General features: G+C 42.2%; 1 protein-coding gene and 1 long non-coding RNA gene across 10 annotated transcripts; one reads left to right on the top strand and one right to left on the bottom strand.

Moving 5' to 3' along the window:
* Positions 3,853-6,352, bottom strand: LOC109947580. Its single transcript, XR_002270343.1, has 3 exons — positions 5,926-6,352; positions 5,148-5,211; positions 3,853-4,183 (listed from the first exon to the last, which is right to left on the bottom strand). It is a non-coding gene; the product is annotated as an uncharacterized LOC109947580 (long non-coding RNA).
* On the top strand, positions 15,169-20,709 carry LOC18785875 (methyltransferase-like protein 13). Of its 9 annotated transcripts, XM_020556688.1 has the most exons (5): positions 15,169-16,749; positions 16,847-17,076; positions 17,365-17,522; positions 19,089-19,319; positions 20,177-20,709. In XM_020556688.1, the coding sequence occupies exon 1, from the start codon at positions 15,240-15,242 to the stop codon at positions 16,650-16,652; it is 1,413 nt and encodes a 470-aa protein (XP_020412277.1). In that variant the 5' UTR covers positions 15,169-15,239; the 3' UTR covers positions 16,653-16,749; positions 16,847-17,076; positions 17,365-17,522; positions 19,089-19,319; positions 20,177-20,709. The 9 variants fall into 9 exon arrangements, with proteins under 9 accessions (XP_020412277.1, XP_020412282.1, XP_020412280.1 ...); XM_020556693.1 differs by lacking the exon at positions 16,847-17,076 and having other exon boundaries at positions 17,373-17,522; XM_020556691.1 differs by lacking the exon at positions 16,847-17,076 and having other exon boundaries at positions 17,370-17,522.

Genomic DNA, 21,347 nt, shown 5'->3' with positions numbered 1-21,347 from the left:
GCATTTTTCGGTGAGCACAGGTGGTTCCAGTGGTTGAGATTGGTTGGGATGGGAAGAGGAAGATGGCACAGTTCTTTTGGGACCGGTGCCACCCCAAGCAGTGGCCGGATGTGACGGTGGTGGCCCAAAAACCACCGCAGCGAACAGTAACAGGGGACTGTTCTGCGCGCAGGGAGAGAGAGAGAGAGGGAGAATCTGATTTTTATAAAAAATCTCATTTCAAAATATTTACGGTTTTACCACTGAACTTGTCTTGCTAGTAACTTCTTCGTTTCAACTCCGAATCGAGCCCACTACGTGTCTACGGACTCATGTCAGTACGACCTTCCCAAAACTACTAGTCACTGCCCCAAACTCCTTTTGGGTAAGAAAATGACCAAAATACCCCTACCCCAAGGGTAAATTTGTAATTTCACATAAATAATTTAAATAAGGGATTAAATTTGGAGTCGGAGTGTTACAATATGCATGTCGGTGACTCATACAGTTGAGGGCACCAAGATCGTTGTGGCGGTTTTCCTCCGGTGAGCTTGAAGCAATCGTGACTAGTATTGCATTCAACATAAGGAGTGTCGAAGATCATCCCGTGATAGAAGTTGAGTTACGAAGAAGTCGGTAAACACTATGTAGAATGTGTCTAGGATAAGTATGTGAATACTTCTTGTAATCATCGTTCTATAGTGGATTTGTGTTAGACTAAGGAGTCCCGTAGATTTTTCCTAGAGACGGGGTTTTACCACGTAAAATAATTCTCTGCGTGTTCATTTATTTTATGTTCAGCACGTTTCAGGATTGATAAGCCATATCAATCCTGCTACCGAAGTTTATTTTTTGTTTATTGATTATAATCTTAAATTGACCTATTCACCCCCTCTAGGCTTTTTTAGTCATCCTACAGGTAATTTCAATTTCTGCTTCAAGGAATCCCAAATACATTTGGCTGTATCCTTGTTCAAGATTGTCTCCAAAATCGATAGATCTATTGCTTGGAAGAGATAATTCTTCGTCTTCATATCCTTCAACTTTGCATCATCAATGACCTTCTTCTGTGCTTCAGTGAGTTGAACTCCTTCTACTTCTGCAAGAATTCCATCTTCCACCAGACTCCAATATTCTTTCGAACGCAAGAAATTCTCCATGAGAATACACCAATGATCATAATGCCCATCAAATTTCGGAATCGCTGGTTGCACAAATCCACTCTTAGTCGCCATAATCTTGTCATAAAGAACATAGAAGACTGCTGCTCTGAAAACCAATTAGGCCCCTGTGAAGGAGCTCTGATACCAATTGTTAGAAACTCTTTGTGTATGTTTAGGAAACATAAACAAACTTGGAGAATATCGTCTTATTCAACTAAACAACTTGGTTGGCTATATAGCCTTACAAAATAACAGAAAGAGATAAAATTGTAGCCCACGTTTTACAAACTTATTAACGTGGTAGGAGACTAAGTTAGTTGCTTAGTGGTTTGCACAATACTTCTGAGGTCAATTAATTGTGCTAATTAAATCTCATTTAATTAGGCACTTATCGTTAATTTAAGACAGAAATATCTCCCCAACTCAAGGATCCAATTTCCAGCAAATGCCCTTGATCTATCCTATCACCTATTTTTGGGTTAGAATAATCCTAATTAAATAGAGATTATTCTTCAAACCCTAGCCAAACAAGGGGGTTATAACTAGATGGCATCTCGTCACACTTGAGGTAATTCTAAAACCTTAGAGAACTCTCTCTTTCTCCCTCTCTCTCCCTCACGCCACTCTCTCTCTCTCTCTCTCTCTCTCTCTCTCTCTCTCTCTCTCTCTCTCTCTCTCCCCCACATGGCTTCGGCCACCCAGCTCTCCCCGTGAGAGAAAACTCAGTCTATTCAGTTTTTGCTGCATCTTCCGAAACCCCTTTTATTGACTTAGGCATCGGAGAGTTGTTGGCAAACACGGGTGTGCTCCATTGACCCGATTTATTAAGTGTCCGAGTTTATATGGAATATGAAAACCCCTTAGTACCTCATAAATGCATAACCAATTTAATTCATCTCAATATTAAAGACATGAGTTTCTTCGACTTGATTAAGTTACAATACGATGTCAATTCATAATTTTTTATTTATGGTGGAACGTACTAATTGTACAACACTAATAAAGTCCAATATGGTTTACATGTTAGGTTAGAAAGTTTGTTGTTATCAACAATGTTTTTGTACAATAATAGGAAACACTATTTAATTAAGTAGTTGTTGTATGTTTTTGTATTCTTAAACAGTATTCTATATTTCTAAAGATTTTATTTTAGAAAAAAAAAGAAAAGAAATCAATAAGTTATGAATTCTAACATATATGTCCCACAATTTTATAAGTTATGACAACAACATACAACTAATTGAATCAATAAGCATCATACTTGCCGAGCTAGTCATCGACTTGCAGGGGAAGTAAAGGGGGTCACTCTCTCGATAACGAGGAAAGCCGAGCGAAAAAATTAGGGTTGGGTTTCCTTCCACGTTGAGTCGATGTATTCTCTCATTGTTTTGATTCCAGGGTGCTGGCGGCGTTTCTATCTCACTCAGATTCTGGGCGTTTGTTTCCTCGAGTATCGTCTTTTTCCTTTTGGCTTCGCGCTGTTGCTCGTTCGCTTCAGCGATATGGGGTCCATGGTTAGGGTTTTGTTGCCCTACCATCCTCACTATTGTTGTTTTTTGCTGCTCCCTCTCCACCTTTTTGGCTACACTTGGTATGTTGATTTGGGTTATTGATGTCGTTCGCTTTCTTCCCCTTTTTGATATTCTGGGTAGGTTTCTCCTCTGTACGACAACTCTTCATGGTGGTTGTCTTTGATGTGGTAACCTTGACGGCTCTTTTTTGCCTTCGCGTCGGTAGGTTCCTCGTCCTTGGCGGTTACGACATCTGTTTTTTTATATTGGTAGTTTGAGAAGCCCCTCTACCACCGTCATGTTTGTGTTAAGATGGAAAGTATAGGGGTTTGACAACCTTCGTAAGTTCCGTAATCTCAAGAATCTTTTTCAGGAGATGAAGCCAGATATTACTTTTCTTGCTTAGACTCTAATGATTGTTGTCCAAATGGGAGGTTTGATTAGGAGACTTGGCATGGGTGGTGTGCTGTGTATTCCTCGTGAGGGTTTATCTAGTGATTTATGTAGAGTGGTGAGCCATTGATATGCATCCTTGGACAGTATTTTAAGTTCTTCCATGGCCCTTGTAAAGTGGGGGATAGTGGTTGCATATGATGCTTCCCAAAACTTGTCTCTCAAGCCTTTTGCTTCGAACTTCATGGAGTAGTTGGTAAAAAAGTGTCTTACACAGAAGCTGTGGTCACAATTAGGGACCACTTGTTCAAAAGCAGGCAGTAAACCTTTTTGTTTGTCAGATATAAAGGTGAAGCCAAATTGATTAACAATCTCACAATCCTTAACCAAAAGCTCCAGAAACCAAATCCAAGAATCCTGGCACTCTGATTCCACAACTGCATATGCAATCACCCAGATTTCATTGTTGGCATCTATACCCACTGCAATTAACAGTTGCCCTGCATAAACACTCTTCAAAAAGCACCCATCTAAACCTATAATGGGCCTGCATCCAGCTTTGAAGCCTTCTTTAGCAGCTCCTAAATAAACATATAACCTTTGAAACTCTGGTTGCCCCCAACTGTTCTTGGGAATCACACTTAACCATTGCTATGGTTCTTGGATTAGTGTTCCTTAATTCTTCACAATAATCCCAAATTCTTGAATATTGTTCATTGAAAGTGCCCTCAATAAGCTTTAGTTGACAGGACCCGCCCCGGAATTTCCCAAAGACCGAGGCGGACCCCGTCTTGATCCCGACATCCTCCCGATGCCGGGCCCACCTACTTAATAACCGAGACTTTCTACCAAAATTTTGGCAGAGTCTCCCCTGCAATTTAAGCAATCCCAACAAAATTCATTCAACCTGCAACACACAGTACTACTAATCCCAACCAGCAGCATGCTTTCAAACACACACAAGTCATACTAGAGTGGCCTCCGGCCTCACAAGTAAAAATCTACCGTGGCATACAGAGCATCTACTGAATTTAGATTACAAGAACAGTTGAGTATAAGAATTTACACAGTTCTTAATTATAAAGATGCACTGACTCCGCTGCAGACACCACTTGTACTTCCAGGAGCAACTACTGGCTGGGGGGCGCAAAATAGAAAACATGTGAGTGGACAAAAACAGGTTTGCAGTTAAAACAACATAGTAACCCCACCATGTAAAAATAATGCACAAGTCATGCAGTTTCACAATCCAATAATTAATCTACTCAAAACATGTTTCATTAAAACTCTTCTAAAACATCAGTCAACTCTTTCCAAAAAGAACCCCATTCCCTCAAACTCACCACTCCTGTCAACTAATAAACAACACCAAATCATTTCACACACTACTATACATATTCAATAAATGTACATATAAATACATATATAAATAACTATAAATATATACTATACGATATACTCATCACACCACCTAGGTACCGGGGAAAACAATCCAACTGGGGGATCGTTTGACTAGTCCGCAGGATTTCCAGGTACTATCCTGCGTCTAGGGATGAGCAGTCCAACCGGGGGACGAAACTCCAAAGCTCACACACCGGAACATCCAACGCCATGTGTAGCTCTCAAACTATGTCCTACGCGCGCAGACTGGATCATCACACACCGGAACATCCAACGCCATGGTGATGACCCTAAACTCTATACACAGTCTTTCCGTACGCCGGAACATCCAACGCCGCATACGGAAAGTGTCTCACCCGCCGGAACATCCAACGCCGCGAGTGAGACTAGTAACTGGGGAAGGTACTTACGTAGTGTAATCCCACAACTCCTCTCTAATCACATACTTCCATATCACTCTCCAACAACCCAAATATCTCCTCTAAAAGAATATATATCAAAATGTACTTCCCCACAATCTATACATGAAATACCCTCTCAAAACCCAAAAGGCCAAACTCATAATATATTGCCCATTGCTATACACCCATCAAAATTAATTCATGCATATAATACATAAAATCCAGGAGCCATTTAAAACATTATGCAAAATCTTTCATTAATTAAAACCAGGCATATGATTAAAACAAAGTCCACTCACAAGTATTCCCTCGCTGCCTGACCACGTGAAGGTCCTGCTTGCTGCGTGCGTGCAGTCGAGATACCTATTCCGAGATACGAACCGTTAATTAATATAAAAACCACGTCTAAGCGGAAATTACAAATTAAATGCTTAACTCCCCAAATTTCCCATACGTGCACGTCGAAGATGGTATCCTAAGGTCCCATTACAGGTTTAGGAAGCGTTCACGATTTTACGGTTATCGCTAACCCGCAAACTTTGCATTTTTGAATCGGAACATCCGGGGCTCCGATTCAGAATTCATGAAGTCCCATACGGTCCTAGGAATACCTAGAACAACACATTTTAAATTGGGAAAGATCTAACGGTCGGAACCTATCGAACCCGGATAACGCATAATATGCGAAAATCCGTTCGATAGCCAAACGACATCCGAATCGAGATCCGCGAATTCCTATGCGCTCGTGACAACCTAAGGATCTCATCGGGTCAATTTACATCCTCACCAGACTCGCCCACGCGCCGCCACACGGGCCGGCAGCGCGTGGGTGTGCAGAGTAATTCCGGTGACGGAAAAACTCCACACCCGAGCTCACCCTTCCTACCCTAGCTTCTACTCGAGGTCAGGATCACTTCATTCAACTACGAGAAGCTCCAATTCGGCCGGCAACTGGCCGGAATTTCATTTTGAAATTCGGCCCAAAACCTAGATTTCTAATCGGTTTTCTAGACTCAAAATCAATGAATACCTATACCATCATCAGCTAGAACTCGAAAATTGAATGAGAAACCATACCTCACCCGTCTGAAATAGTGCTCGGAGGAGAGAGAACGATCGACTGGAAGCTCAGACAAGGATCGGCCTGAAATCTGTATTTTCCGGCCACGAGGCGGCGGCTGACGGCTGGAGATGGATCGGGGGACGTCGGCGAGGTCTGGCCGGTCGTTTTGGGTCCGGTCTCGGGGCTGGCCGTGGTCTGTGGCGGCGGCTCCGCGTCTGCAAATCGGAGAAGGAGGAAGAGGGACGCGGGAGAGAGAGAGAGAATCGGGAGGAAGAGAGAGAAAGTGAGGTAAAACTGGAAAAATCTGATTTTTACCCTAACCCTTTTCGAAATATTTACAAGTTTGCCACTGACACTATTTTGCCCGTAACTTTCTCGTTACAACCCCGATTCAAGCCTACCGCATGTCTACGAAATCGTCTCGGTACCAACTACCCAAAAATACCACTCGTGGTCCAAAAATCCTTCCGAAGAAGAAAGTGACCATTTTACCCCTAACTCAAGGGTAAATTCGTAATTTTATTTAAATCGTTTAAAATAAATATTTAAATTGGAGTCGGGGTGTTACATTAGTGCCTTATCTTTTGCCCTATACACTTATTGTCTTGACACCCCTGTATTATAATCCTTCTCAACAGTCTTCTTGAATGAGCTGACTGGCCAATGAGGATTGGTCTTCAATGTCTCAATATATTTCTTGCTTATCCAAGTTGACTTGACAGTAGGGTTCTCCCATAACTATGTACATGTGTGCTCACCTACATATGTCTTCACTTGCAATGTGTTCTCATGTTACATTTTTGAATCATATATCATCCACTCACAATTTAGGTCCCCACAAACTACCTTCAAATTCAAAGCCTTATTCCTAATAAACACAACATCCCGTTTCTGCAAGATGGAGTGTTCTCTGACAGCTGCCCTAAAGACCTTATAATCAGTAAACAACATGCCAATCTCAAATTTTGGATCTGCCATGTCAGTTATAGCATTGAACTCTGTCCAATTCTTATCACCTTCATCGTCAGAATTACACTTGGCATAATCCTTGCACTCAGAATATTTAGAATCCAATTCAACATCTATAGGCCAATCAGGAGTAGCCCATTCCCAGTTTCTTTAACCCCTGTCCATCTAGTTTGGTCATCCACCCATTTTTTTTGTCAAAAAAAACATCATCTTCATCGTCACCAAAGTTCTTGGACTTCACATAATCTGAGTCCTCACTATTAGCAGAATCATCATCAAAATCTTCGAAGTCTGTAGCATTTGCATATCTTCTTCCAGTTCTCAACTTCATGGAATGACTTTTGGACTCGGTCCTAATGCCCTTAACAGCTCATTCCATAGCTTCTTTGTCTTTCTGTTGAACATTATTTTTCCTCCTCAAACCCCTACGTCTTTTTTTACCAAAAGCACGCTTGACCCTATGTGACATGTCATCTGTCACTTTATGTTTGCCTTTGCCTTTGTCAAAATAACCCTCATTATTCACAGTGGTATTGATGATAGCCTTTTCTTTGCCTTGTTTAGAAGCTTGATCAGTCAACCCTTCTTAATTCAACCCTTCTTCATTCAACTCTTTGCCTTGTCCACCTACTTGTTCATTAAACCCTTCTTGATTCAACTCTTCTATTACAACACTTGTTTTTTTACCTCTCCCACCTGGGATACTCCCCCACCAATTGGAACAATGGCACCATAATTGTCATCAAGCTCTTCAATCACTACCCCAGTGTTGGTCCCAAAATCATCATCCAAATTTATAAATATGTTTGAAGCCACTTGACTGCAAAACTGCTCTTGACTGCATGCTAACACATGTTCTAAGAATATATTTATCAACCTAGTGTCTGGCACAAATATTAGCATGTCTAAGACATATGCATCCTCACTCAGCTTACTTAGGCCACCATCAAAATAACCACCTGGAATACTGTACCAATAGTTAATGATATCTTTGTATCCTAACTCCTTTACCATGCCATCTATCTCAATCATTGACATTGTATTCTTATCACAATAATCAAACCAATCAACAGACCCATTCATATAATAGTTACCTCTTAGTTCACCATTGTGGTACATTTCAATAGAAAATCCATCCTCATCCCCTGTATGTCAAAAGCCACACATAACTTTTACCAAACAATACGTTCAAGGCTGTTTACAAATACAAAAAGACACAAATCATTTTCCAAATATATAAGACATAAATCATTTTACTAAACAAAAAGACACAAAAGCCAAACTTTCCATGCCAGTACACACATAATAGTAAGAAACACCTAACTCAAAACTCACAATCAACATCCATTATAAAATCCTTTTTTCCAACATGCAATACACAATTACTCAAGACTCACTGTTTGCAAGTTTCACTAAAAACACAAACTACCAAGAATCTTAGCACAGTAACCTATAAGTACCATAGAAAGGTTGTCCATTTCCTTTGGGACGAAGTGCCCAACTCATGTTCTTCAGATATTTCCGAAACCTCCGTTTGCAGTTTGATTTTTGCACTGGATGAAGATTATTTCAAGATTTCGAAGAAACCCTCTCTCAGTCTTTCTCAAAAACTCAGAAACAACCTATTTTTTCCTTTGTTTTGTTCGATTTCATTGTCCAAGCCTTGGATATTGGAATGATAGCCTTGGAAGGTGTGCCTAGTGTCACGGGATGACTTTTTCGGAGTCTTCCTTCCGTGCGGCCTTAGACTTGATCGCCTCTCGAACAAGCTAAGTCAGCCTCCTTCCTACAATACAAGATCGAAACAAGCAAAGAACAATCGCAAGAGCAAGAACACAATAAGAACGCTTAAGAACGTTTGGGAGAATATATGCTTGTATTGCTACTCAATGCTTTACAAGTTGTGAGGTGAGGATTCACAATGTGACATCCTCCTTATATACATTCCCTATCCCACCTACCATCATGGTAGGTGGCCAAGATACAATGTCACCTACCGGCATCTACCAACTACAGCCACCAACCGTAGTCTACCTACTACTGTACAACGAATCTGGACATGTGGGCCAAGAGGTCTAGCATGATCAATCCAACGGGTTGGGCCTTGAACATGCGGGCCGTGACATTCTCCCCCACCTAATCCGGTAACGTCCTCGTTGCCGTGGTAGATCCGTCTCGTTCGAATGCTTCGATGATGTCCTTATACTTCCACAAGGACTCTTCTTTCTCCCAATTGCCTTCGGACTCTGGCAGGCCCTTCCATTTGACAAAGTACTCAAAGTAACTCGGTATACCCTTGCGTCGTACCTCTCGCTTGGCCATGACGCACTCAACCTCCTTGTCAAATGAAGTCACCATCAAAGGTGGAGCTCGTTGAGACTCTCCACGACTTGGCTCCTCGGGGTCGGCATGGTAGGGCTTGAGATTGCTCACGTGGAACACCGGATGAATCTTCAATCGAGGTGGTAGTTCCACACGGTAAGCAGCTCTTCCCACTGATCGGATGATAGGAAATGGACCCTCATATCTTCTCAACAAAGCCTTGTGCAATCTTCTAGTGGACTTGTGTTGAGAAGGGTTGAGCTTCACAAAGACCAGATCACCTGGTTGGAACACAACGTCCCGCCGATGCTTGTCCGCCCATTTCTTCATCTTCCGAGTTGCCTTCTCCAATTGAACCCGAGCCAGCTCATTAGTCACCTGCCACTCCTTGGCTGTCTTGTATGCAGCAGGGCTACTCCCCGTGTAGCCTGACACCACTGTGTTCGGTGTTATAGGTTGTTGTCCTGTTGCCAACTCAAAAGGACTTGACCCTGTCGACTCCGACCGCTGCAAGTTGTATGAGAACTGAGCAATATCCAACAACTTTGCCCAATCTCGCTGGTTGGCACTCACATAGTGCCTCAAGTATAGCTCCAATAGTGCATTCACCCTCTCCGTCTGACCATCTGTCTGCGGGTGAAAGCTGGTAGAGAAGTTCAACTGTGAGCCAAGTAGCCTGAAGAGCTCCGTCCAAAGTTTACCAGTGAAGCGAGTGTCACGATCACTGATAATACTCTTGGGGATCCCCCAAAACTTCACCACATGCTTCAGAAACAAGCGTGCAGCTTCCTCCGCATTGCAATCTGTCGGTGCGGGGATGAAGGTAGCATACTTGGTGAACCTGTCGACCACCACCAAAATTGAGCCACACCCTTCCGACTTGGGTAGACTCACAATGAAGTCCATGGACAAACTCTCCCATGGTCTGGTTGGAACAAGAAGTGGCTCTAGCAACCCACCCGGCTGCTTCTGCAATGTCTTGTCTTGTTGACATACAAGACAAGTCCGCACGAACGAGTCTACATCTTCCCGCATCTGTGGCCAATAGTAAGCTTCACTCATCAAGGCTAATGTCCGATGAGTGCCCGGATGTCCTGCCCACTTCGAGTCATGACACTCCTTCAGTAGCTCTCGCCTCAGATTGTCCCACCTTGGAACATAGATCCTCTTCCCTGTTGCATAGAGAACCCCATCATCGGGCCAAAATCTTCTTGTCTTCCCATCTTTGACAAGCTCCAATAGACTTTTGGCTTGGGGATCATGCAACAAGCCCTCTCGTATCCTCTGCATGAGAGAACTCTGGGGTTGAGTGACAGCTGCTAGTATGGTCTTCCTGCTTAAGGCATCGGCAACGACATTCGTCTTCCCTTGCTTATACTCCAGTTTGTAGTCAAACTCCGCCAAGAAGTCTTGCCACCTAGCCTGCTTGGGTGACAACTTCTGTTGGGACTGAAAGTAGCTTGTGGCAATATTGTCAGTCTTGACCACGAACTGAGAACCAAGTAAGTAGTGCCTCCAAGTCCGCAAGCAGTGCACTACGGCTGTCATCTCCTTCTCTTGAACGGTATACCTCCGCTCCGTGTCATTGAGCTTCCGACTCTCGAAAGCCAATGGGTGTCCATCCTGCATGAGTACACCACCAATAGCAAAATCTGATGCATCAGTGTGTACCTCAAAAGGTTTGCTAAGATCCGGAAGTCTCAGCACTGGTTCCTCCATAAGAGCCCTCTTCAACTCATCGAAGGCATGCTGACATCGGGGTGTCCACTCCCACGTCTTATTCTTCTTTAGCAAGTCCGTCAAGGGGGCGGCTATGGCTGAATATCCCTTGATGAACCTGCGATAGTAGTTCACCAATCCAAGGAAAGACCGCAACTCAGGTACCTTGATTGGCGGTTCCCACTCTTGAATGGCTCGCACCTTGCCCTCCTCCATGAGCAATTGTCCTCCCCGTATCTTGTGACCAAGGAACTCAACCTCTTCTTGGACAAATGAGCACTTCTCCCTCTTCACATAGAGCTGGTTCTCCCTTAGAACTTGGAAGACCTTCTGTAAATGCTTAAGGTGTTCCTCCAGAGAATTGCTGTACACCACAATATCATCGATGTAAACCACAACAAACTTGTCCAAGAAAGGATGGAATACCTTGTTCATAAGAGTGCAAAATGTTGCAGGGGCATTAGTCAAGCCGAACGGCATGACCAGGAACTCGTAAGACCCATATCTTATCACACATGCGGTCTTCGATTCATCTCCCGGTGCGATCCTCACTTGATAGTATCCAGAGCGCAAGTCCAACTTGGTGAAGTACTTCGCTCCTCCCAACTGATCAAACAAATCTGCAATCAAAGGGATTGGATACTTGTTTTTGATGGTCACCTTGTTTAGCGCCCTGTAGTCGATACACAACCTCAGTGTTCCCTCCCTCTTCTTCTGGAAAAGAACTGGGGCACTATAGGGGGCCTTGGACGGTTGGATGTAACCCGCGTCCAACAACTGCTTCAACTGCTTCCTCAATTCCTCCAACTTAGGAGGTGCCATCTGGTACGGCGCTTTGGCAGGGGGTTTGGCACCCGATTCCAACTCAATGGCATGATCCACCTCTCTCCTAGGTGGTAAGGTTTTGGGCAACTCCTTGGGCATGACATCTGCAAACTCCTTAAGGATTGCCTCCACAGCTTTCGGGACTGGTTGGACTTCCTTCTCAACTATTTCCATCTTCATAGTTGCAAGGAACGTCGGTTCGCCCTTCTTCCAAGACTTGGAAAATTGCATGGCTGACAAAAGCTTCGTCTCGCTTTGTTGCCTCACTACCGGCACCATGCATGGCATTGCTCCACCCTGTGCAATGCACATAGTATTGTAAAATGGAATGGGAAATGCCTTTACCTTGTCCATGAACTCCATTCCTAGCACGACATCGTAGTCATCCATCGAGATCACGGAGAAGTCAGCTACTCCCTTCCAAGTGGCAATGTGTAGCTCCACACCACGAGCTACTCCATCAATGGGCTTGGCAGTTGAATTCACCGTCTTCATACTGCCTGCTTCCTTCGAGACTCGACACCCAAGTCTCTTTGCTTCCTGCACGGACATAAAGTTGTGCGAAGCACCGGTATCCACTAGGCAACGGGTTGTCTTGCCATTCACCATGGCATCGACGAACATCACTCCTTTCGCTTAAACCTGTGGTTGAGCTCCTTTGGCCTGCAAGGCATTGAAGCGGCGAATGGCCCCCATTCCTGCTTCCCTCTCGGCCTCCTCCCCCTTCTCTTAGTTCATAGCATTCAGAGCTTTCTTCTTCGGACAATCCCGCATCATGTGCGCTCCCTCGCACAAGTAGCAAGCTAGCTTCGACTTGTCTTTCCCTTTGTCACCTTTGTCATTCTTCTTCCAGGATGACTTGTGACTGTCAGACTTGTCTCCTGACTTGCTACCCTCTTTTGGCTTGTTGTCTCCCCCACCGGATCCACTGTTGCCTTTCTTTCCTTTGAACTTGGAGTCGCCTTGACTACTTCTCTTGAACTCAACAAGAGACTCAGCTGCAGCAATCGCCTCTGACAAGGTTTGGACGTGTCTCCTTTGTAACTCCAGCTTTGCCCAATTCTGTAGGCCACTCATGAAGTACATGAGCTTGTCTTTATCTGTCATGCTAGGCACCTTGAACAACAGGTTGGTGAACGTGGCTACATAGTCCTTCACGCTCCCAGTTTGCTTCAGCCATCTTAGCTTCTCCTTTGCCTCATACTTGGCATTCTCTGGATAGAAATGCGACATAATATCCTTCTTAAAATCGTCCCAAGTCTCAAGTGTAAACGTACCTTGTTCGATCTCCATAGATCGACGACGCCACCACATGAGAGCATTGTCGGTGAGAAACAACGTTGCCGCATTGATCTTGGGCTCATCATCCTCGAGCTTCAGATACTTGAAATACCTTTCGATATTCCACAAGAAAGTGTCCAGCTCCTTCGCCTCCCTCTTCCCATTATAGGATTTGGGCTTGAAAGAATCTAGCACCTTCGGTTCCTTCGGAGTTCGGGTCTTGTTCAAGACAGCTTCCTTGCACAAAGCCCAATCTCCCTTCACATCCTTCATCTCATCACGAAGCGAAGTAAGCTCCGCTAAGAAGTGATCCAGCTTGGCTTGAACATCTAGTTTGATGCCATCTAGCGCGGAGTTGAGGACTCCCTGGAATTGGCCTTGAAACTCATCCACTACAGCTTCGAAGCCCCCCTTCGTAAGGACATCCTCCTCTAGTCGTTGATCGAACTCGACCACGGCAATCTCCATCTTAGAAAGCCGCTTCTCCATCATGGCCACCACATCTCTAGATCGTTCCCTCTTTGATTTGCCCCCACGATCCATGTTGACCTTGGACAGGTCTGTCTCCACATCTGATCCGCTCTTCGACATGCTTCTTTGAATGATTTGAGCTTTTGCTCTGATACCAACTGTCACGGGATGACTTTTTCGGAGTCTTCCTTCCGTGCGGCCTTAGACTTGATCGCCTCTCGAACAAGCTAAGTCAGCCTCCTTCCTACAATACAAGATCGAAACAAGCAAAGAACAATCGCAAGAGCAAGAACACAATAAGAACGCTTAAGAACGTTTGGGAGAATATATGCTTGTATTGCTACTCAATGCTTTACAAGTTGTGAGGTGAGGATTCACAATGTGACATCCTCCTTATATACATTCCCTATCCCACCTACCATCATGGTAGGTGGCCAAGATACAATGTCACCTACTGGCATCTACCAACTACAGCCACCAACCGTAGTCTACCTACTACTGTACAACGAATCTGGACATGTGGGCCAAGAGGTCTAGCATGATCAATCCAACGGGTTGGGCCTTGAACATGCGGGCCGTGACACTAGCTATGGCTGCGATATCTCCTTAAATTTTTTTTTTCAAAAATGCCCTTCGTTTGGACTATTTCGACTGACTTGTTAGGTTATGTGGTGGGTCCCACGACTACCATGTCATCATTTAACGTCTGACTTGATGGTCAATGTAACGGCCAATGTAAATTGGTAAGTTTTTGAAATGTCAGGTATGAAATTTGATGAAATTGAAACCTCGGGGCCCATTTCGATATTGACCCTAAACCTATAGGTAAGGTTATTTTTGGAAGGTAGTAGGGAAAAACGGAATCGGATCAACTACTTCTCCTAGTTGATTCGATTCCTGATTTTGAAGGGATGTGATTACGGATTTTGAGGTAGGGCCTGCACATTTTTTCATTTCTGATTGCAAGTAAACGCAGAGGTAATCAGGAATGAAAATCATTCCCTTTCTTTTCATACCCATTATTGATACACAAACATGCCTTATAAGTTATGAAAATTAATAGCATACAAATTCTGGTAAAAACTGTACAATAAAATAACTTTATCTTTCCAGTGTTTAGTTCACACCAATGTTATCTCCCCTTCCCTTGCGATTTGGGCTCTCTAATTCTTTGGGTTTTTTCCCAGTTTAATGGAGTTACACATTTTAACCAAAAAAATAAATAAATTCCCTAGCCAAATGTTTTTGCATTAAATCGGGATGGGAGATGAAGGTGGCTGAAGGAGATGAGGTATTTTCTTTTTTTAATTTTTTGTTTTCTATTTAAGTTTAAAAATGTATGTACATTTAAAAAAAGTAAAATGCTAAGGAGACCAACCTTAAATACCAACTTGTGTACAATTTTTTTAATAGAGCGTGAAACCAATTGTATAGGTAGACTTAACTTCTATTAAAGAGATGATACATAAATTGGTCCATAAAGTTGGTTTTCCTAACATGACCTCTAAAATAAATTGACGACCAGTCCTAAATTACCTGTTTTCATATAATTTAAATTCTTAATTTACGGAAAAAATAATAAGGGGAGTAAATTGACAATTATGACGTAGTTGAGCAGGCAAAACAGCAGTTTAACAATTTCTTAAATTGAATTTGGTACCAAAATAACGTTGTTCTATTTAAATCCCCAGGACGATTTTTCGACTTTGTTCACCTCTTAATCAAAAAAGCTGGAACATCAATGGCTCTAGAGAAGACTAGATTCGAAACCATAACCCCATCTCGTTTCATCACCTTCACTTTCCCCAACCCCTCCAACTCAACCACCCTCCTCCGCGTCGCCGTCCTCGACACACCTTTTCAACTCACCGGCTCACCCCGAGTAGCCGCCATGCTCGTCCCCAAACAACGGGAGTCCGACTGGATCTTCTCCACCGAGTCCGGTCACCTCCAGCTCCTGCTCAGCTCTCCCGGGATCGCCCGCCTAATCCTCACCGGCAACCAGCCCAGCAACGGTCACCATTCACGGGCAATCTACCACCGTCTAGCTAGAAACGACTCGTCGTGTGATGGCGAACTCGGGGTGAGTTTGAAACCTCTTTTCCTTGCTTTATCTCCTAAGTCTTGCTTCAAACATGGCATTCCTGAGATACCCATTTTGAGTTATGAGGATAATGTGATTTGTGGTGTGGTTTTGGAGAGGTGTGTTGGGTCTTTGGTTGGTGAAATGGTGGTGGAAGATGTGGAGATTGAGAGTGGTGGTGAGGCTTCAAAGAGGGAGTTCAGGAGGCGTTTGAGGTTTAAAAGAATGCCCAATTTGGTTCAAACGGAGGTACGTATTGTTCCCAACATGGGTTTTGGTTTGGATTATGTGGAAATCGGAGAAGTAGAGTTTAGGCTGGATAATAGTATTTTAGTGCACCCTTATTTGGTTCCTATGGTGGCAAGTCTTCAGTTGATTGCTTCTTATATTGAGGGTCGGATTCGAAGTGGGTTTAGGCCGAAAGCTTTGTGTTTAGGAGTTGGGGGTGGAGCTTTGCTTGGATTTTTAAAAGCCGAACTGGGTTTTCAGGTTGTGGGTGTGGAGGCGGACAAGGAAGTTTTAAGAGTTGCTAGGAAGTATTTTGGACTGGAAGATGGTGGCGGTGAGCATATCAATGTTTGCGTTGGAGATGCAATAAAAGTTATAGAGAAACTTGCGGGTCGAGGTAATGGACAAAGTTCTGGTTCTGTTGGTGCTCATGAGATAGTGGATGATTGTGCTGTGCTCGATGGCAATGACGTTGATTCTAAATTTAATGTAGTGCTAGTTGATTTAGATTCAAGTGATGCTGGAGATGGTATAATTGCTCCACCATTCGAGTTTGTTAGGAACGATGTTCTTTTGGCTGCCAGATCAGTTCTTTGTGATAATGGGATCCTTGCTATAAATGTTATTCCTCCAAATAGATCATTTTACACAACATTGATACAGGAGTTCAGAGAAGTTTTCCACGAGTTGTATGAAATCGATGTTGGAAATGGGGAAAATTTTATTCTTATTGCTCTTGTGTCCCCTGTTACATCTTCTACCAGTGATTGCGAGGATTGCTTCCTTAACAAACTAAGAACGGTTATATCAGGAGCATACATGAATTCTATAAAGAAGATCTGAGATGGGGTGCAAAGAGAAGGTGGGATGATCAACCCCTTGGGACCCAACATATTTTTATCACTCCGCTTCTGGATGGATTGGGGGACGGAATATGAATGTAAGATAGCATTGTCTTCTCAATTTTATACCAATTTGTTTTATCACAAACCAATTATAATTATGGAAAGAATAATAAAATAACTTTTCTACGATAGCTTGCGTCTGAACTTTCCACTGTACCAAACAACTCAACTGATGAAGAATCCCCACCATACCTGCGTACTTTTCATCCTTCCACTTTCCATTCCCCTTACCTAGCATAGTGTAAAGGTCTATGGGTTGGGGAAGTTTAATTGTGGGCCCTCGTACTCAAATCGGAAACATGCCCCAGCAATGTTCTTGGGAACTCCTTAAGTGCTCCCTAGAGGAGAATTCCAGAATTTAGGTAAGCTTTAAAGGTAGTTTGGAAATTATGGTCCTCTTATGGGCACTAGACTGAAAGGGGAAAAAAAAATCTAATTACATGATTCAAGTAATACTTGTAATTTCAGTCATGGACTTTATTCTTTAAAAGAAAGACTGGCTTCTGAATCTGTAGATTTAAATTAACTTATCTAGTTAATGTAGAAGCATCTTCTGCTTGGTGTTGCTTTAAGAGGAATTATGATGATAATTATGTACCGTAAGAGTGATTCAGGTATTGGCAGAAATCTTATCTTGCAATCTTTTTAAGGTAAGAAGTTGATTGGGATAGCATGCTGGAGAGGCGTTTTTCGGAAATGGCAAAGCGTGTGGTGGTGGCATCGAATGTGGATGTGGCCCTGGCAAAGAGTTGGATTAATGAAAACAACGTCAACGGGATTTGTTTTCTCCTTGTCTAGTGATTACAAGGTAACTGAAGTGAACTGTTTCTCTATTTTATCTTTGTTATATTTTACTCCTGTGGCACTTAGTATCGTACTTTTTGGTGAGCCATTAGTTTGTACGTGCATGACTTGTGAAAATAGATAAATTTGATAGTGTGTGTATGTCACCTGTTTGTTGGGTCAATTCAAAACCATTTTGTAAAACGAATAAAATATGTAAAGTTGGTGATGAATTCCATGGTGATCTGAGGTCCTCTGACTTTGCAAGGCCATCAACTCCTTTCGTACGAATAATTGTGGTCGACGTGTTCGACGAACTTTATTTATGAGTATTTCTTTTGGGCACAATTTATACATATATTTTTTCTGAGTCATGAGTTCAAGTTTACATTTATTTTGGACCTGCGAACCACCATTTCTTTTACAAATTAGGATTATTTTACTGAGCTTGAAGGATAATGGACAAGGATGTTAATGTATATGTGTGATTAAATTGGAAACTTACATGACCTAAGAATATTTTTGAGACAAAAGCAGTTGGCTGGGTAATAATGTAGCAACAAGAAGAATATTTTGTTGAGTGAATTAGAACCTTGTCAACCATCAACGTGAAGGAAATGCACTGTAAATGTCCATGCATGCTGTATATATATATTCTATGAATTATTTTCATATAAGTCCTACCTTATCGGTCCACCATTTGTAGCGGGGAGGGAACTCTTTGAATTTAGTTTTCATCTAAAGCAATTGATTTACTGCAAGTTCCACCTTTCTACAGGAATGTATATGATCTTAACATCATTTCTGTGCAAGGCCTGATGGTTTGATAACTTGAAAATAATTGAAGGCTGTGTGCAACGGTCATAAAATAGTTTGGGTATTGTGTCTTAGGAGTTCTTGATACTTAAAGGTTTATTGGTGAATTTAAAGATTTCCATACATAACCAAAAGTTTCAATGTATGTACATTGAATTTGTGCTCTTTTTATTTTATTTTATTTCTTTTAAAAGGGAATTCTGGAAGTCTGGTACTCTGCATTGATAAGTGACTTCATCAATGTCATTACAATGTAGAAAGTAAGGCCAAATAAATTTTAAAGGTTGAATGACTTTGATTGATATCTCGTTTCTATTTAAGTTCGGAAATTTTGGTGGCCAGTCAACTCAGTTTTCCAATATTTGGCATAAGATTTTTTTGTTAATGGCAGATCCGAAGTTAGTAAAATTCCAACTTACATTGCTTATGCACTATATTTATAACAGTCTTAGAGATGGTTTTGTTCAGCTAATGTTGGTAGCCAATTAGACGAAGAAAGAATGGAAACTTAGGAGATATTTGGGTTTGTGTTTTGGCTACATGTCCGTATTAGAATAAACTGGTTTGGACATTTTCTCTATAATTTTTTATTTGTTACTACAGTTAAATAAAGACCTCCTTTTGTTAACTGTGACATTTCGGTTCCTTGATGTTGTACTTTCTCAGAGTTTTTCCCATGTGCGACTCAAGGTCTATGCCTTGATGTATACTCACCTTAATCCTTAAATAATAATTGTATATCACCAAATTAATCTTTCCTTACCTTTTCTTTCAGTGTTTTCGCCGAATCAGTAATTCGTAGTCTTGCTTTCTCCAGTCTCCCAGCGTGGAAGGGTAACCAGGGAAACCCTCTGTCATTCAATGAGAAAACTTGGATCGATAGTGATGGTACCACTTTGCAGGTTCACTAGTTGAACCCAGTTGGAGATCATAATTTGGTCAGAAGCCCCTGAACCATTGAACTTACATATTGAAGCAAAGGATAAGAGGCACACCTTCATGCAAGGTAGAGAACTGTGATATTAAGACTTGGAAGAAAATTCACTGGTTGCCTTTCTAGTTCGTTATTTATTTGCTCATATCAATTAGTGTAACCCGCATCTTAAAACTGATTTCTTGCTTTTTAGAAAGTTTCTGATGTTTCATCCTTCCAACCCCACTACCTTCCGACATTATTTCTGTCAACATGTAACAACTAATAACTAAATATCAAATACTGTAAGAAAAAGTTCACAAAACTGGTCTTATTTAAATGGGAAGCTCGGAACCTTGAAACTTTCAAGGATCATGATCATGATGAAGAAAACTTACATACCTCGATTAGGCAGTATGTAAGTTTAAATCATGTCGTGCCTCAGTTCGTTCTCTGTCATGATTTTAGGACAACTATTCCTTCTTTATCTGATCCGTTGCAATATTCAATGAGAGTATATGCTGGAGGCATATGGGATGCTGAGTATTGGGCTAGTGCCTGAGCACATGCTTCAGTCAGAAACACACTGAGCACTATGTACATGCTCAGGGCCATAATAGCATCCCTATCACTAAGTTTATGTTAGGCTCATAGGAGCACTCATTGTAGTGCTAGGGTTATAGGAACACCTCATTCACAAATCTGTTCTCGAACATGAAGACAATCAAATAGCACCACATGCCTTATTGTGATGGTTGTTTGTTTTTCGTTTCTAATTATCCCAAGACATTGCAGGCACGTGTTGTTGAGGAAGAATGGATACACTTTGAGTAGAAAATAGAACCAATAGAATTATGAATTTTACGTACATAAGTACATAGACATATATAAGTACGCATGTTACTTCAACTCAGGAATCGCTTCTAACTGAATGTTAAGATTTCTTGCAGGCCTACACGCATTTGTTTGTGCGCCACCTGTAGAGGCAAAAGGATTGGGAGGCGTGTTTAAGTTTTCTCCTCCCATCATCTGAACAACAACTTTCATTGAAGGATGATTGACTGGATACCATTGGATGCACCAGAATCCTAGAATTGCAAGTTTGTTTGGAATTTTACCATATCCTTCTTCACCTATATGGATTCGTAGGTCATCTTCCTCTTCTAGAAGATTATAAATCCATTTAGGGTACTAAATTTCATTGGTGTTCTCTGTGGGTGAACTAACATTCGTCCCTCCTCCTACCATCTCAAGCAGTAGCATTCCAAAACTATACACATCTGACTTATGGGACACATTTCTAAAGTTCCTGGAGAACACTTCAGGTGCAATTTAGCCCATGGTCCACCTATCTGTAGTCATTGACGCTGTTTTTATCCTTGGAACATAACTTTGCTAAACCAAAGTTCAAAATCTTTGGAGTGAAGTGGTGGTCTAGCAAAACATTACGAGGTTTGATATCAAAATGAGGATTCGCCAATCACATCCTTGGTGAAGTTATTCAATGCCTCTGGCTATGCCTATGGCAATATCTTGCAACTTATCCCAACTAGAGAACCCATTCTTTTTGCCCGTTGATGAAATGTAGTCTTGCAACCACTGGAGAAGAACTCATAAACAAGAGCTCTTCTAAATCCATCAGCACAGAAGCCAACCAAGCGAACAACGTTGACATGGTGGACATGACCCATTGTTCCCACTTCATTTATGAACTCTTCCCCGTTTCCATTAGAACTATTAGGACCTTCACAGTAACAAAGATTTCAGAAGAAAGCTTTCCTTTATAAACAGTTTCGTAGGCTCTCTCGCCTAACTTGTCTGCGAACTGATTTGTAATCCTCTTGTTGGAGTAAAATTTCTTTCATGAAGAAATACCTCCACAGGTTCTTGACATTCCGCGCACTTGGTTGAAAAAAACTCCGGATCGCGTTTCCGAGAATGAACGAGGAAATGGGGTCAGTACCCGCAAAAGCCACTCCGACGCTCAAGTCGGTGTTTGTGCAGTGAATTCTTAGTGCTCATTTGAATTTCTCGTACCTTTGTTGGAGGTATGGTTAGGATTTTAGATCGCTCCGAGCCCTTTGGGTTTAACTCCACTTCCCTAGCTTTGCGCATACCATT

This window comes from Prunus persica, chromosome G2, assembly GCF_000346465.2.
Source record: "Prunus persica cultivar Lovell chromosome G2, Prunus_persica_NCBIv2, whole genome shotgun sequence".
Taxonomy (NCBI): domain Eukaryota; kingdom Viridiplantae; phylum Streptophyta; class Magnoliopsida; order Rosales; family Rosaceae; genus Prunus; species Prunus persica.
The sequence above is the reverse complement of the archived record's forward strand: the minus strand, read 5'-3'. Positions and strand labels throughout refer to the sequence as shown.